This window comes from Trichosurus vulpecula, chromosome 3, assembly GCF_011100635.1.
Source record: "Trichosurus vulpecula isolate mTriVul1 chromosome 3, mTriVul1.pri, whole genome shotgun sequence".
NCBI lineage: Eukaryota > Metazoa > Chordata > Mammalia > Diprotodontia > Phalangeridae > Trichosurus > Trichosurus vulpecula.
In genome coordinates this window covers 271219164-271235361 of record NC_050575.1, presented here as the reverse complement: position 1 = coordinate 271235361, position 16198 = coordinate 271219164, and the positions used below count along the sequence as shown (strand labels likewise).

At 37.7% G+C, this 16198-nt stretch overlaps 1 protein-coding gene across 1 annotated transcript in view; it reads right to left on the bottom strand.

The window, feature by feature from the left end:
* MACROD2 (mono-ADP ribosylhydrolase 2) overlaps positions 1 to 6778 on the bottom strand; it is a 2244457-nt gene extending 2237679 nt beyond the window's left edge. The window contains 2 exon segments of the mRNA XM_036750299.1: positions 2831 to 2947; positions 6639 to 6778. Of these exon segments, the coding sequence (XP_036606194.1) occupies positions 2831 to 2947; positions 6639 to 6684 (163 nt within the window). The 5' untranslated portion in view covers positions 6685 to 6778.
* Positions 6779 to 16198: the final 9420 nt, after the last annotated feature.

Below are 16198 nucleotides of genomic sequence, written 5' to 3'. Positions count from 1 at the left end.
ACACAGCAATCCAAAAACGTTAAGGTGATATGAGCACAGGATCCAAAAGCAGTGAGCTGGAAACCCCAAGTACTCTGCCCTTAACAGGTAACATTACAAGTTTAGCCCATTATATGTTATTCTATTTTCCCCTTACCAAGGTATCTTATATTAGTAATAATAACAACAACATATAACAGAAGCCTGTGCACACCTTATCTCACTTGTTCATCACAACATGCCCTGGGAAAGGTGCTGTAATTATCCCCATTTTACAAAGGAAAAAATTTAATCTCAGCAAAATTAAATAAGCTGCCCAGGATCACACAAGTACTAAGTGTCTGAAGTAGGAACTGAGCCCAGGTCTTCCTGATTCCAAATCCAGAGTTCTACTTAATTAATCATGCTGCCTCTATGCACAATTGCCCCAGCAGAATGTAAGCTCCATGAGGGCAAAGATAATGTTTCATTTTGTTTTCATATCTCCAAAAGGGAACACAGTGCCTTAATTGTAGAGGTGCTTGATGAATTAAACTATGACAGTTTTCTTCCTAGTGCTATGCTGCACTAGAAACAATCGGTTAGCACCAAACACTTGACTCTAGACATGGTCCCTGATTTTCACTCAAATCAGAGAAAAGCAGCAGGAATACAACCAAATCTTCTATACTAGTTGTTCCACCCAAAGACATCAAATCATACATCCAGGGATGGAGTGATGTTCTAAAAGAACTCTAGCATGAACAGAAAAGTAGCAAGTGAAAACAAATCAAATAATAGCTTCACCTAACTTTTAGAACAATTATCAAAAGTCTTTTTTTCTTTTTGAAACTTCTGGAAATTATTGTATATATTAATTTGAACTAGATATATGCACTTGTAAAACTCTTATTTTCATATTTTACCAACAATACAATACTTTGGTATTAGCACAGCATTTTCAAATGTAGGGAGGGATAATGACAAAAACACATAATGGATCAAAAAAAAGGGACCTGCTTTCTACTATTCTCTAACCTAACCATCAACCTTCCAAAATGATCAGATTAACACATTAAAGAAATTTTAATAGAATCTAGTTAATATATAATTGCCACTTTTTTAACCTTTTAACTATAATCCAAGAATAAAAAAATGAATTCAACTAAATAACGCAAACTTAGAGGAAAATAAATAATGACATATATCACATACATAAATTTACATGATGCCACTGTGCTGAAATGTCTCTACTATAGACAATGAAAGTCTTCTATTGAAAACTTAGCTATGGTTAATTATGACAAAATAATGAATCTGTTATTAATCCAATTTTATTCTAACTCCATCTCTAATATGGAATTATATTTAAATTCCTAAGTTTGTTCCCTCCTTACAAATCAGCTATTTTAAGTAACATTGTTAGCTAAGCTTAAAACTTACACTGAAGACATGAGAATTTTTTTTATTAAACACATGTAAAATATATAATCACACTTAAAGGATATGCAGTTTCATTGGTGTGGGTACTCCCTCTACTGACACAGATCTCAACTTCTCTTTGCTTTTAGTAGACAATCTCTAAGAGTGGTTGTGACCAAAAAATTCATCACTCTTCCTCCAACTTGGTAATGGGCCTCTCAAACTGCAGGTTGGTCCTTGAATGACAGACATACTAATCTATATCCCCAGGCATGTTTCACGAAGCCTTATGAAGGCGCTTTCCATCTTTGAAGAGCCTGTCAAAGTTCATGGTCTATCAGTAGACTTTTAAGAACCTGGGTTACTTCCATACCACAATAGGCATCAAAGTAGAACTATAGTGGAATTGAAAATATATAACTGCGTAAATATACATACATATACAAGTATATATGTGTATGTGGATAGGTGGATGGATAGATAGCTAGACAGACAGACAGATATAGATAGTGGCTTGGACTATTAAAAAGAAAATATAACATTATAGTTATACTCATGCTTAAAGTTACTCCTATCTTTGTTACCTTTTCCTAAGTTTACATTTTTTTAAAAGCAACTTTAAAAAGAAAAAAAATGCTCAACTCTTCTTGTCTTTTAAATTTTTTCACTGTACCAACCACTGAATAGATACTGTTAATGGAAAGCACAAATTCAAGATACATAATGTATACCGTATTTTTAAAATGCATATAGATGTGAAATTAGTTGGGTGAAGGAAAAGGCTGAGGCCAGTCATTTGCTACAAAGTTAGGAAGACTCATGTTGTAGAGTATAACTAAATGTATTTTTAAATGATTATTTTACTTGAACTTCCTTTTCAAGAAACGAGGTATAGATTCATGAAGGGCTACATATACCAAAAATTCAGCATTTTGTCTAGGAATTAGAAAAAATACATGCCTCAAGTAATAAATGTAATGACAATATTATTTAGTAATATTTAATGTTTTATATTTCACAAAGCACTCTATAACCATGATGTAAAAAGGACATACAAGTATTATTCCCACTTTTAAAGATAAAGAAGCTGAGGTTCAGAGATTAAAAGTCTCAGCCATAGTCTCCCAATGCATACATTTTAGAGTAGGAACTGAAACCTGTCTTTCTGGATCCAAGTTCTGTGTTCTCTCAGCTATACTACAAAGTAGCCTATATCATAACATTATTCAGCTACATTAATTCAATTTCAATTAGAAAAAAAAAGATACAGGTTGAATCTAAATGATGACCCAATAATACTTTCAAACAGTAGAAAGTGGTACCTCCTTTTTACCAATGTTAATAGCTGTCACCCCCTTTATATTGAAATTCTAGATAGAGGGTTATGCCCTTCCTGCTGAAGTCTTCGATAAAAGATTATAATCTAACAGCTGGGCATTTTAAAACTTACCGTCATTCTGGCTTTTGCTCTTCATTTCTTCCTTCCATGATGGAATGTCTTTCAAAGGAACATAATCCCTCACGTATTCTTTGCGTCTCTCTTCCAAGGTCATCTTCAGTAAACGTTCTTTTAAAAAAATGCAAATTGTCATTTTTATTTCTTAAACTTAAAACTTAGTATTACTTGCATTAAACTTTTGAAAATGTTAATAGTCTTATGAAAAAATTGAAGTGTTCTGGAGTAACACTCCCAATAAAATAATTTCACACTTTTAAGTATTAAATACTTGATAGATTATAGAATTTTAGAGTTGAAAGAAACTTTAGAATTAATCTGATTTTGCAGAAAAATTAAGGCCTAAAGAGATGAAGTGACTTGACCATTTTCTTTCCACTACTGATAAAACCACATCATCCTACTCCCAATCAAGAGTCTTTGCACTTATACCATGCTGCCTTCTCGATTTTTTGAACTGATTAAGAATAAAAGCAAAATAAATTTTATTCTAAAAGAAAAAATAACCAATGTTCACAATATCTGTGCTTAACTGAGGAAGATAACTTCATGCTATTCTTTTTAAAAATAAACAGAATACAAAAATATTTACAATGCTTAGTTACTGTTGAGGTTTGAGAAGACGATCTGTACCTGTGATCTCACAGGTTTGGGGAACTCTAGTTGAGGAAATTCCCTCTACCAGTGCAAATCAGCAATTCCTCTGCAATGTAAGATTCTTGGTAAGTTATCTAGGGCACCCTGCCCATTGTCACACAGATAGAATGTTAGAGACAAGATTTGTACCTATGTCCTGACTACAGGGCTAGAGTTTTATCTACTATATAGCACAATGCCTCTCACTTTTTAGGTTCACAAAAGTTATAAATAATTGGTTTTGTAAACGTTAGTCATAACTTGTTGTCTGACAACATCTTTCCTACTGTAGTCATTTAAGATTTTAAATGAGAAAACAAAAACAACAATAAAGGAAATAAAAACCACAAAATATCAAAAGCAAAACCCACCTGCAACTATATAGAAGATAATTCACATTGGAAACTTGAAATTATAAAACATATTTAGATGCAATGTAAGCTATCTCCAATATAATGGGTCTGTTAAGATTAAGGTTCAAAAATGCAGAACCAGGGACATTAATTTACCAATATATGGACTTGAGAACTTTAGCAGGATATTTCTTTAAACTAGGAAATAAATAAATATATTGATTCCATAGGAGTACAAGGGGCTACTTCAGTATTATGTAAAACTTATTCTTAAAGAACAAAGCAGTTCACTTCTTAACAAATAACTGTCCATGTGAATCACCAAAACATGTTCCAATGTAATCTAAAACAATAATGCAGGCCAGCAAACATCTATTTTTATTTAGACATTGAGTTTAAGTAAGTTTGTATGGGGTCTTGTCATTTCAATGAGGTAGTTCAACATTACTTCATAATTCAACAACTTTAAGCAAAAAAGTCATATATTTTTCTAATAGAATGACTACTAAAAGTGCATAAATTCTATTTTCTCTTTAGCATTCATTGAGGTATTAACAACTCCCAGAAATGAAGGTCTCACCACTTTAGAGTGTAACTTAATCTTTAATATGTAAGTAACCTAACAGTAGATACTGAGATAATTGATCAACACAATCACTCTTAAGTTTACATTAAAGACTTGAAGTTACAAAATTTCTCTTGTGAAATAAAAGTTACAAGCATAATAGCGCTATTTAGCTTTGGCCCACAGGCACTTTTATTATTATATGCCATTTATGATTGTGCATTTGTTTCTTCATGATTTTATAAGCTGGTTACTTTTCTCTCTACACTAATAGAAGCAAGTAAGAAAAGTCACGGAAAAAAGTTTTAAAACACCTGCTAGTCATTTATAGCTGTGTGGCTATAAATAACATATAGTGTACAGTCATTTAAAGTTGGAAAACTATTTCTTATTATGGTGGAAAATAGGCATTAAGTAATCATTTCATTTTAATCAAAATATGTAACAAAAAGTTTTTTCCACTAATATGCAATCTTTGCTGTTAATTTTAATATCTCAGGATCACGAATAAAGATGTATATAAAGGATTTTTAACAATATGTAAAACAAAGGTTTAAATCCTGTCTTTACAGAAGCTATATGCTGTGGTTAAAATAATTGTTACCCCAAAAAAGAAAATTTACTACCAACTAAAGGTACCAGAGTTGTCTAGATTTACTAAATTCCTTTCCAGTGTTTTATTAGGACTCAGGCTTTGAAGCTTAATGTCATCATCAGTAATGAAATTTATTGGAAGGCTAGCTTTTTTAGCACTCTAGTTGCCTATAAAAATATTGTACGATAAAACGGCACATAAGCTAACTGATATTTTAGAGATCATTTTTCTAAGCAGTTCTATTTTGTTGCATTAAAACATATCAGTCTTCCATATACCTAGTTTTGACAGGATTTGTTTTGACCTATAATTGTCATAATGGCCTTTACCAAAATTCTAAAAGGGAGGGAGGGTGAATGCCTCCCAGTGGTGCTGTGTGAGAAAGACTCTATGGAGTTCTTTTTCAGTTTAAATCTCTCTTACCTCCTTTGTTTGCCCTTCTTGCTCGTAAGGACTGGGACTTAAAATAGAAGTCTCCAATTTTTAGGGAGCAGTTTATAAGGTGCTCAACTTTCCATTTATTCACTGCTTGATATTCCCACAGAGAATATTGTATACATTTAGACTACCTTAACAGGGTGATGTGGTGAGAGCAGCAGTACTGTATGTTTTTATATTTTTGTAAAAAGCAAAGGAGGGAAAGGAAAGAGAAATGAAAAGGAAGAGTATGTCAGAGAGTATGTCAATGTGCTTTATATAAAAATAAACTTTCCTGCAACGTCATTTTCCCCTTAAAAAAGACATATAAAATGATCAATATAGGTGTTTTTTTTTTTAAACACAAAGTCAATGACACTGACAATATCGGCTGACTTGGATAAGTCTTGATATACACAAATATTAGGGAGTCTGTCCAAGGCGGTGACATAAGTAATAAGAGTTTACTCCAAGAAACTTTAGTTTATCAATGCGGGATCAGAGAAAGAAAAACCACATATGGACCAAAAAAAAAAAAAAAAAGCAAAGATCACTTTGAAGTACTTATCCTATACTGACCCCACAGTTTGGGGTCAACTTTACATCATATATACCTATCAAGGAGCGCCCACCTAGAAATAATAGTCACACTTCAGTCAAGTCAAATGGGATAGGGAGGAAGGACAAAACTACAAAGGTGTTGTCATATTATGCCAATGAAAAACAAGGACGGGACAGGTCGGGGTAGGTGGAGGGGGAGGTGAAGTGGGAGCTGGAGAAAATAGCAGCCACCACTGCCAGGTGACAGTCAGGTTAGCACGTGCAGGTGGATGTGCGAAGGTCCAAGCTGAGGCTGGAGATGGAGGGGGCGGGGGGAGGGGAAGGAGAGAAGAGGGCAAAATCCTTCCAGGTCCAAGTCCCAACCTGGAAGGATGGAAAGGAGAAGACAGAAACAAACACTTAAGAACAAGGTGCAAGGGCAGTCTGGACCAAAGTGAGGGTTGTGCGTGTGTGTGTGTGTGTATGCCCGTGCACGTGTGTGTGCACACTCGTGTGTGCATGTACGGGGATGGGGGCGGGGATGGGGGGGGCACCACGAGCAACAAAAAGCTCGAGCAGAGGAGGGAGCAATCAGAGAAGAGGAGGGACGGCAGCCCGAGCGGAGGGCGGCACGGCAATCCCACCCCCATCACCCACAACCATAAGCCACCCCGAGAAAATAAAGGGGCCGGTTACCTTTCTCCTCTTTCCACACCTTTTTCTTCCTGTTGCTGGGGTACATGTTGCCGTGGGGGTGGCTGGCTTTGAGCTGCAAGTTCCCCAGGCTCACAGGAAAAAAGGGGGGGTGTGTGCGCGCGCGGGGTGGGAGGGAGAACTCGGGGAAATCCAAAAAGTGAAAGAGTCTCTACCCCCCCCGCCCGCAGCCGCCGCCGCCGTCCCCCCTTCCTCCGGCTTTCCCTTCCCCGTCTCCTCACTGCCTCTCTTCTGCCTCGGGCTCCGGTTCCGATCCCTCTTCGCGGGACGCCCCGGGAGCTGCAGCCGCGACAGCAGCGGCAGCGGCGGCAGCACCAGCGGCGGCGGCGGCAGCAGCCCCTCAAAGCCTGTCAACTAGGTCACGCCTCGCTCTAACCTAACACCCTCGCAAGGGCCCCGCCTCCCAGCAGCTGGGCGACGGCGCCTCCCATTGGCTCAACCGCCCGCCAGTCTCTCCTCCCTCCCCACCGCGGGCAGGGGCTTCGGGCCCATGGCGCAGGCGCAGGCGCAGGCTCCCCATCCCGACGTTGTGGACGTTGGGGAGCAGAAAAAAGGAGAAAAGAATAGGGAGGCGGGGGGGGGGGAGGAGGGCGGAGTGAGTGAAAGGAGTGAAGGGGAAGAAGGGAGTGGGAAGAGACGAGGCGGAGCCAGAGGTAGGGCAGAGCCTGCTGGATGGGGAGGGCTGCGGTGCCTCCTTTGCCGGAAAATGTTTGAGAGTTGACCTTAGAATGTTGCTTACAAGGAATATGTGGACTGGATGGATGACAAGCGACGCAGCAGATAGATTATTAAAAATAAGCAATTCAGCCGGCATTTACTCAGCGTCCACAGTGCAAAGAGCTCTGTGCTAGGCGCAGGGGATGCGAAAATGGAGAATGGTCCAGTCCGTGCCCTCAAGGAGCTTCTCTTCCAGGATGAGGGCTTATTCAGGGAAGCAAACAGAGGGACAGGGCAGAACATATGAAACATGTACATCCTTGTACTAGCAACTAGGCGGTATATACAACTGGCCTCGAAGTACGGAAGCTCTGGGTTCAAATATCTGCCTTTGATGCTGAGACCGAATTACTGACTACTCGTTTTACCCGGGTTTGTTTCCTCATCTACAAAATGAGGTTAATACCCATAGGACTGTTCATACAGGATCATAAGGATCAAAAGAAAATGTATATAAAGCATTTTATAAAAAAAATTTTAAGTGCTATCTAAATGAGAGGTAACATGTAGTGAGTAGAAAGCTGTTCTAAAAAAAAGCCAGGAAGACCTGAAGTCAAAAACTACCTCCGAACCACGTTGGCTGCACTGATCCTGGGCAAGTCATGTAACTTCTCAGTACTAGTTTAGGCAACACTCCAAATCTGAAAGATAATGAGGTACTTTTACATTGGTAAAGGAAATATCCTCCCCCCTAGTTGCCTATGCCAATGAAATCACGGGTCTAGTCTTTCTCTATATGTCAAATATTGTCATGACATTTGGGGCTGTCAAGTCATTTATTATTTATTAAAGAACTGCAGCTTGCTTACACCTCAGGCTGGAGGGAGGTTACAAAACTGCCCAGCACTTGAACAGAAGGAAGCTGGAGTAAACCCACTCAGGCACTTAGCTGTTCAGATGATAGGATCATAGATTTAGAACTGGCAAGGACCTGAGAGGTCGTCTAGTCCACCTCCCCCTCATTTAGTGCATTCTGTTGGGTATTTTATAACTAGAAGGAAGGGGAATGGTGATTCAGGAATTTCCTTAGGTCCTATATAGATGAGAAATCTTGTGGCACTGGGTTTTTGAGATAATCAACTCAGTAATGTAGGAGATGAGACAAACGGTTATAGATAAGACAAACGGTGACAAAAGGCAAGTCACACAAAAGATAGCACTTTTTACAAATATACCTTTTTAATGCCATAAGGTTCTGCTCAAAGGGGCCTATGGTATTTATATAAAATAAATTATCTGTGTCTCGGAGAAAAGGCTCAAAGTCTACAGAGGACGAAAAAAAAAGGCAAACTTTGTCTCCACTAAGTACTAAATTCCTTTTACTTAACAAGGGAGACACCCAGCAAAGCCTGAAATACTGGGAAAGTTTATCGACAAAATTAACAAAAATATATTTTAATAAAAAATTTCAATTAGATGATCTGGAAGATATTTGTTCCTACAGTAATAATGTTTACTTATATCCCACCTCCATGAACCTGAGCAAACTCTTAGATGTTTAGGAATTTTCCTAAAACCTCATCACAATTCATAATAAGCCCTTAATTGATAAGAAAGGATCATGAGACTTTTAGCTACTGAATGAAAGGCAAATAATGCCACTCAGGAAACATCTTGTGATTGGTCTGAGATCAAGTCATGTGTCTTGGGCTATATTAAAAAAAAAAAAAGCAATTGAGCTAGCAGTCATTTCAGTCTAAAAGTGGTCCAGCCAAGCAGGGGAGTGTTTTCCAGGTCTAAAACTACCTTGAGGAGGCTGACTCTTACATGTATACAAGAGGGGCAACAAGAGGGAAATTGAGCTTAACAGGGGTATTATATAACCTCCCCCCCATTTAAGAGCTAACACATCTAGCCAAGAGCAGAGAAAAATACCCCAAGAACACACTAAAGAAAGATACAGACTAACATGCATGCAGAAAATAAGCCACTCTAGGAAAGAGTCAATTTCAAGGATTATGACCCTTTGCAGAAAGAAGTACAGCCTATGGACTATATAAGGGCCATGCCCATCTAAGCCTAGTGCAGAACTATACCTAATGGGAACTTCATGAGGACTCTACAAAGAGAGGGAAAGATGTCCAGTAACCAGGAATTATGAGTTGCAAAGATAGAATTGATCTTCGACCTGCTGACCTTCAACTAACCCACAACCTTTGAAAAATATTGCAGTGTCCAATGGGATACAAGTAGCTGAATGCAATATCTGCCTCAGAAGCTGAGACACACACTGAGAAATTAGACACACTAAGGAAACATAGTCTCAGGGAGCTGACCAATGAGGGCCGAACACGCCAGCTATGGACTGAAAAAAGAACTTCCAGCAACCAGGATTTGTGAGATTACTCTTTGGCCATGTGTATTCTCTACATGTGTACCTCACTACCATCTTATTTTAAGATTTGTCACACTATCCCTAGGAACCTTGTGTATACAAAAGGAGAATGCACCCCCAGTTTAGGAGTGCATGTTTCTGCTAGTTGCTAACTCACCTTAGTAAATAGTTCTTGTAAAAGGTATTTAATTGAGTTGACTGATTGTCAATAGGAAGCACACTGGTGGGGGCTTATAAGCAACAGTCTAAGAATCTCCCAACCCCTCATGAGGAGAGTAGGAGCAGCCTTCCTTTGGGAAAAAAAAGTGTAAATTAAGGGTATTAAGCCAGAAAGAATGCAAATACTGTATAGACATCAACCAGAATAATTTTAGGGTCTTCTATTTTCAGGGACCTAATGGAGATACTTTTCATGTAGTACTCTCACTCTTAGATACCTTAGTTTTCAGGTATAGAGTTGAGAAAAATTAACACTTTTTCCTTTTGCTTTAGATTGTAATTGGATAGTCTTTTCCCATGTGATTCTTTATAAGTCAAACAAGTTCCTTTTTGAGATTAACTCTGCCTTGTTTGAATACTTATGGAGAAATATTTGTTGTGATTCTATATCCATTTGTTCAAGATCATCCAACTATTTCAGTCTGCCTAAAGCGTACTATTATAGCCCATAAATGTTCCTAGAGCTAGACTGCTTGCCTTATTGTTCCATGAGTCCAGACTATTTGTCTGAGATTCTTATGGACTTGCAGGTCCATAGAATAAGGCTTGTCTACTGGCTCAGAAACCTCAAATGATCAACCATATGTCCTTAATTCATTTTAAGAGCTTTATGCCTCCTCGAGCCTTTTTTAAAGTTTGTTTTCCTTTTGAGTTAACCTGCTTATCCTTGTGAGTAATGAGTTGGGAACTCCATTTAAATTGTGTTCATGGATTGGAGGCATCCTTTAGGGAAATTTCATTTGTTCTAACTAAAGGAATTCAGAGAAAATATTTGTCTGGACCTCTGTAGTATCATCTTACACATGAAAGATATCAATGGATATAATATGGTGCATCTTGTACGGAAAGGGACACCAGGAAATGTTTTCTCTAGACCTCCAATTAAGTTGTCTTATGCACTAAGAAGAGTCCTGGAAGATTTTTCGCTCTGGACAGTTTAGTTTCTCACTTGATTATGAAAGGAGGGTAGTGGGGAGAGAAGGTAATTTTTATTTGCCTACAGGTTCTTAATAATTGTCATAAATGACCCAAAACTATTGTAGAAGTTCTATCTGGACTAGGCTTTCCCTGTGAGGAGGAAAGCTTGATTTTTTTTTCTTTTTTGTTCTTATTTTGAATCAAAGAAGGTCTTTTTTGCAAGCACCAAGGCAGGCACCAACCTATTGGAATTTTGTAAAATGATATATTTATTAATTTGTATGACCATGTGTTTGAAAATATGGATGAATGTCATTTTCCCATTTGTTTACAAACCGTGCCACATGGACTTTTCTGAAACTCTTTAGTACAAGGCACTGGAAAAAGACAGTGCTTTAACCTCCCCAGGTCACTAAAGTGCTATCCAGGATTTGGGACTATGAACTTTGCCAAAAACACCCCAGTTAATTTGTGAAGAATCACTTAATCCATTTGAAAGGATAATAGGACTTTTGGCCACTGGATGATACCACACAGGAAACCAGTAATTAATTGAGATCAAATCACACCTCTTGGGCAACATACAAAAAGAGCAGTAAGTCCAGTAGTAGGTTCAGTTTAGCAATTGACCAGTCAAGTGGTGGTGGACTAAAGACCCTAGGAGAACCTTATTAAAATGCTCTATTAAAAAACAATTGGTACACAGCAGCTTCCCTTCCCCTTCCTCCTCCCTTCCAAGCCTATGACACATTCTCTGACAAGTATGTACAGAGTCCAGAAGTGTGGAGTCAGATTTGGAGTAAAATGATAGTGAGGGCCATTACATTTCCCTTTGGTGTAGCTCTCTTCTGGACTCCAAAGGTCAGTGCCTTAGAAGAGTTCAAACCTTTTTGCATATACTGGGAGGCAGTAAGGAAGAAACTGAACCTAGAGAGAATGTTACTCTCCTCTCTTTCTCTCCCCTCCCCGGAATTTGACCATGTTATCAAAAAGACTGTACTAGGAAGAGCCAGGAAAAGAAGGAAGCACACTGAGGACATACTAGGGATAAACACAGACTAAGATAGCTTCGTAGGACAAATTGCTGAAGGAGAAAGGCATATTTAAGGAGAATAATCCTTTGTACCAGAGAGAAATTCAGTTTATGAATTTTTTAAAGGCACTGACCTTTGGAGCCTAGCAAAAAGCTACACCAAAGGGAAATTTAATGCCTCTCACTACCATTTTACTCCAACTTCGAGTCCAAACTTCCCCTGGACTCTGTACATATTTGTCAGAGACTGTGTCACAAGCTGTGGGGGAGGGAGATGGGCAGGATGGAGAGGGAAAGACGTGTACTGATTGTTTTTACTAGACCATTTGCTAAATTGAGGCTACTGGTTGATAATCAATGGGAAGCACTGGATTGAGGATTTATGATAATACTAGAAACCCAGGTCCTCAGAGTTGCTATTAGGACCTCAAGGGTAGCAGTCAACTGACCCTCCTCTGGGGAATCCAATGGATGGGTGTGAATTTGTATATTAGCCCAATACAGGGTACTACAACTATATGTAACATGTGGAGGAAACCCTTCTAATTAACATATAGGTTGCCCCAGGTTCAAAGCACTTTATCAGTTGTTCATCCTTCATTTTTAGAGTACCAGTGACATCACAGGGTAATGTATTGACTTGCCCATGAACTGGATTTAAGTGAGGCAGAGTTGCACAAAATCATCAGCCTCACTCTCTCTTCCAGAGTCATTGAAATCCAGTGGCAAGATTAAAGTTAAGATAACTGGCAATGGCCCAGGATGTAGCAGATGACTTTGGCATCTTCAATGTCTGACCAAGCTCTAAGTACTCCACAGTACCTGCTTTAGCCACCTTCATGGCCATGGGAACAAATTGTTCTCATCTACCCTTCCTGCCAGGGGAAGTCTTTCAACATGCTTGGGGTAGACATCCTCCTGACCCAGAGATGAGTTTGAGGTCTGTTGATTACCCTTAACCTGTCTCTGAGACAGTTTTATCATGGTATGGCCACTGTGCATGCTACAGGTATACAGGTGAGAGTTGGATCCAGAGGTTAAGACTTGGAGGGGCATCTATATAGACCTACCTCAGAGAATATTGTGGGTATGGTTCCAGACCGTAATAACAGAGTATCACAACAAAGTGAGCCACACAAATTTTTTTTGGTTTCCTAGTGCATATAAAAGTTATGTTTACAATATATCATAGTCCATTAAGTGTGAAATAGTGTCATGTAAAAAAAGTATATACTTTAATTTTAAAATACTTTTATTTTTGCTAAAAAAAATGCTAACAATCATCTGAGCTTTCAGTGAGTCATAATCTCTTTGCTGGTAGAGGGTCTTGTCTTGATTGATGGCTACTGAGCGATGAGGGTGGCGGTTACTAAAAGTTAGGGTGGCCATGGCAATTTCTCAAAATAAGACAACAATGAAATTTGCCACATTGATTGACTCTTCCTTTCACTCTAACACTCATGTAGGGTTATTAATTGTCCTAATTTCAATATCGTTGTGTGTCAGGGAATAGAAAGGCTGGAAGAGAGGGAGAGAGACAGATAACAGCCCCTGGGTGGAACAGTCAGAACACACACACAACATTTATCAGTTAAGTCCACTGTCTTATATGGGCATGGTTCATGGCACCCAAAAACAATTACAGAGTAACATCAAAGATCACTGATCACAGATCACCAAAAAAATACAAATAAAAATAATGGAAAAGTTGGACATATTACCAAATATAACAAAGAGATACAATGTGAGCACATGCAATTGGAAAAATGGCACCAATAGACTTGTTCAATGCAGGGTCACTATAAACCTTCAATTTGTAAAAATAAAACAAAACAAAAACTACCATGATATCTATGAAGTACCATAAAGCAAAGTTCAATAAAACGAGGTGTGCCTGTAAAATGGCAATAATCCTCACATTACCTATTTCACAGCTTTGTTGCTTTCAACACAAAGAGCTTCCAAATTTGTAAAATGATTTACAAATGTGAACTATTTTTAAAAATGAAATATGATCTTGAAAAACTTGGAATGTGAGCAAAAAGAATTCTATTTAGCCCCAGAGGGAGAAACTAGAAAAAAAAGATTGTAATGGAATGAAAGGAGGAAAGAAGAAATTGTAGACTTGATGTAAGGAAGACAATTAGGGCTACTCAAAATTGGAAAGGGTTAGCAACCAAGCCCCTCACTGATGATCTTTAAGCAAAAGTTAGATTATCACTTATTGGGTATATTTTTTAAAAATTACTTTAAATTAAAACACAAAAACAAAACCACAAAGAAAATAAAATATGAAACCATGAGTTTCCATTTCATGCCTCTTGCTTTAGAAAAAAGTAAAGTATATAAACTCCACACTTACTTTCAAATTGTCCTGTTTGTCTACACTTCTTTTTTAACTTCTTTCTATTCTCTCTTGTGCATTTTGAATAATGTTTCATTGGCCTTCTTGAGGGAAGGGAGGAGGGAGGAGTCACCACTACTGCTAATTGGACATATTTTTAGAAGGGTTTTTTTAAGATTTTGGTTAGATTAGGGGGTCTCAGAGGCCAACTCTGACAATTTGTGATTCTGTTCTTTCTTATAATTTCTTCTTTGAGAACAGTAAAGCTGTTTTTGTTTTATGATAATTCACATCGTCTTGAACAATGTCAAGTAAATAAATATTGTCTTGACTATGATGCTAACAATGCTGAAAACTGGTGTTGAATAGGGAAAGATGACATTTAGGAGAGCAGAAGAATGAATTCAATTGCAGCAGATTATAAAGGGTTGTGAAACTTGGAGAAAGAAGGCCATTTCAATGACCTTTGGGATCATAAGTCTAAGAAAATTAGAAAAGAAGCTTCTAAAATGTTAAGGAGAATTTTAAAGTTCAAATATAGTACACATTTGTTTTTGCGTTCCTCATCTAAACACTGTAAAATCTGTTAGCTCCTTGAGGGAAGGGACTGTCATTTTTCAATGAACAGCTTCAAACTTCAAATCTTGGAGAGTTATCTTAGGTGCTAAGAAGTTAAGTGACTTGCCCAGGGACGCACAGCCAGTAAGTGGAAATCCAGAGATTGGAAATCCAAACTACAAGCCCTGCCCTGCATTATAGTAAGTGCTTAATAAATGTATATTGAATTTAACTAAATTTAATTTCTGTTGGTCCAAAATGTTTCAACCAGCTCTATTCCTTAGAACCTAAGAATGCTCCATGCATGGAATAGTTTACCTGTCAGAACTATGGATAAAAGAAGAATTTATACCAAAAAAGAGATAGAAAGCATTGCAGGATATCAAATGGATAATTTTAATTATAATAAGTTAAAAAGTTGTTGCACAAGCAAAACCAAATGCAGCCAAGATTAGAAGAAAAACAGAAAACTGGGGGAAAACTTTACAGCAAGTTTCTTTGATAAAAGCTTCATTTCTATATATTTCTATATATATATACATATATTTCTATATATTTCAAAAATATAGAGAACTGAGTCAAGTTTATAAGAATATCAGTCATCCCCCAGTTAACAAATGGTCAAAGGATATGAACAGGCAGTTTTCAGAAGAAGAAATCAAATCTATAGTCATATGAAAAATTGTTTTAAATTGCCATTGATTAGAGAAATACAAATTAAAACAACTCAGAGGTACTACCTCCCACCCATCAGATTGGTTTATATGACAGAAAAGGAAAATGACAAATATTAGAAGGGATGTGGAAAAATTGGGACACTAATGTGCTTTGGATGGAGTTGTGAAACTGATGACCCAACCATTCTGGAGAGCGACTTGGAACTATACCCAAAGGGCTATAAAACTGTGCCTACCCTTTGACCCAGAAGCACCACTGCTAGGTCTGTATCCCAAAGAGATTTTTTTAAAAGGAAAAACACCTATACGTACAAAAATATTTATAGCAGATCTTTTTGTGGTAGCACAGAATTGGAAATTGAGCTCATCAACTGGGGAATGGCTAAACAAGTTCTAATTACAATGGAATTGTAATGGAATATTATGCTGTAAGAAATGATGAGCAGGATGCTTTCAGCAAAACCTAGAAAGACTTACATGAATTGATGCAAAGTGAAGTGAGAAGAACCAGAAGAACATTGTACACAGTAACAGCAATACTGTATGAGGATCAATTGTAAATGACTTAACTATTCCCATTCTCAGCAATAAAATAATCCAAAGACAATTCTGAAGGACATATGGTGAAAAAATGCTATCTACCTCCAGAGAAAGAAGTCTGGTAGAGTCTGAATACAGATTGAAGCATACTTTTTTAAAACTTTCTTTTTCTTGGGTTTTTTTTTGGGGGGGGTCTGTATT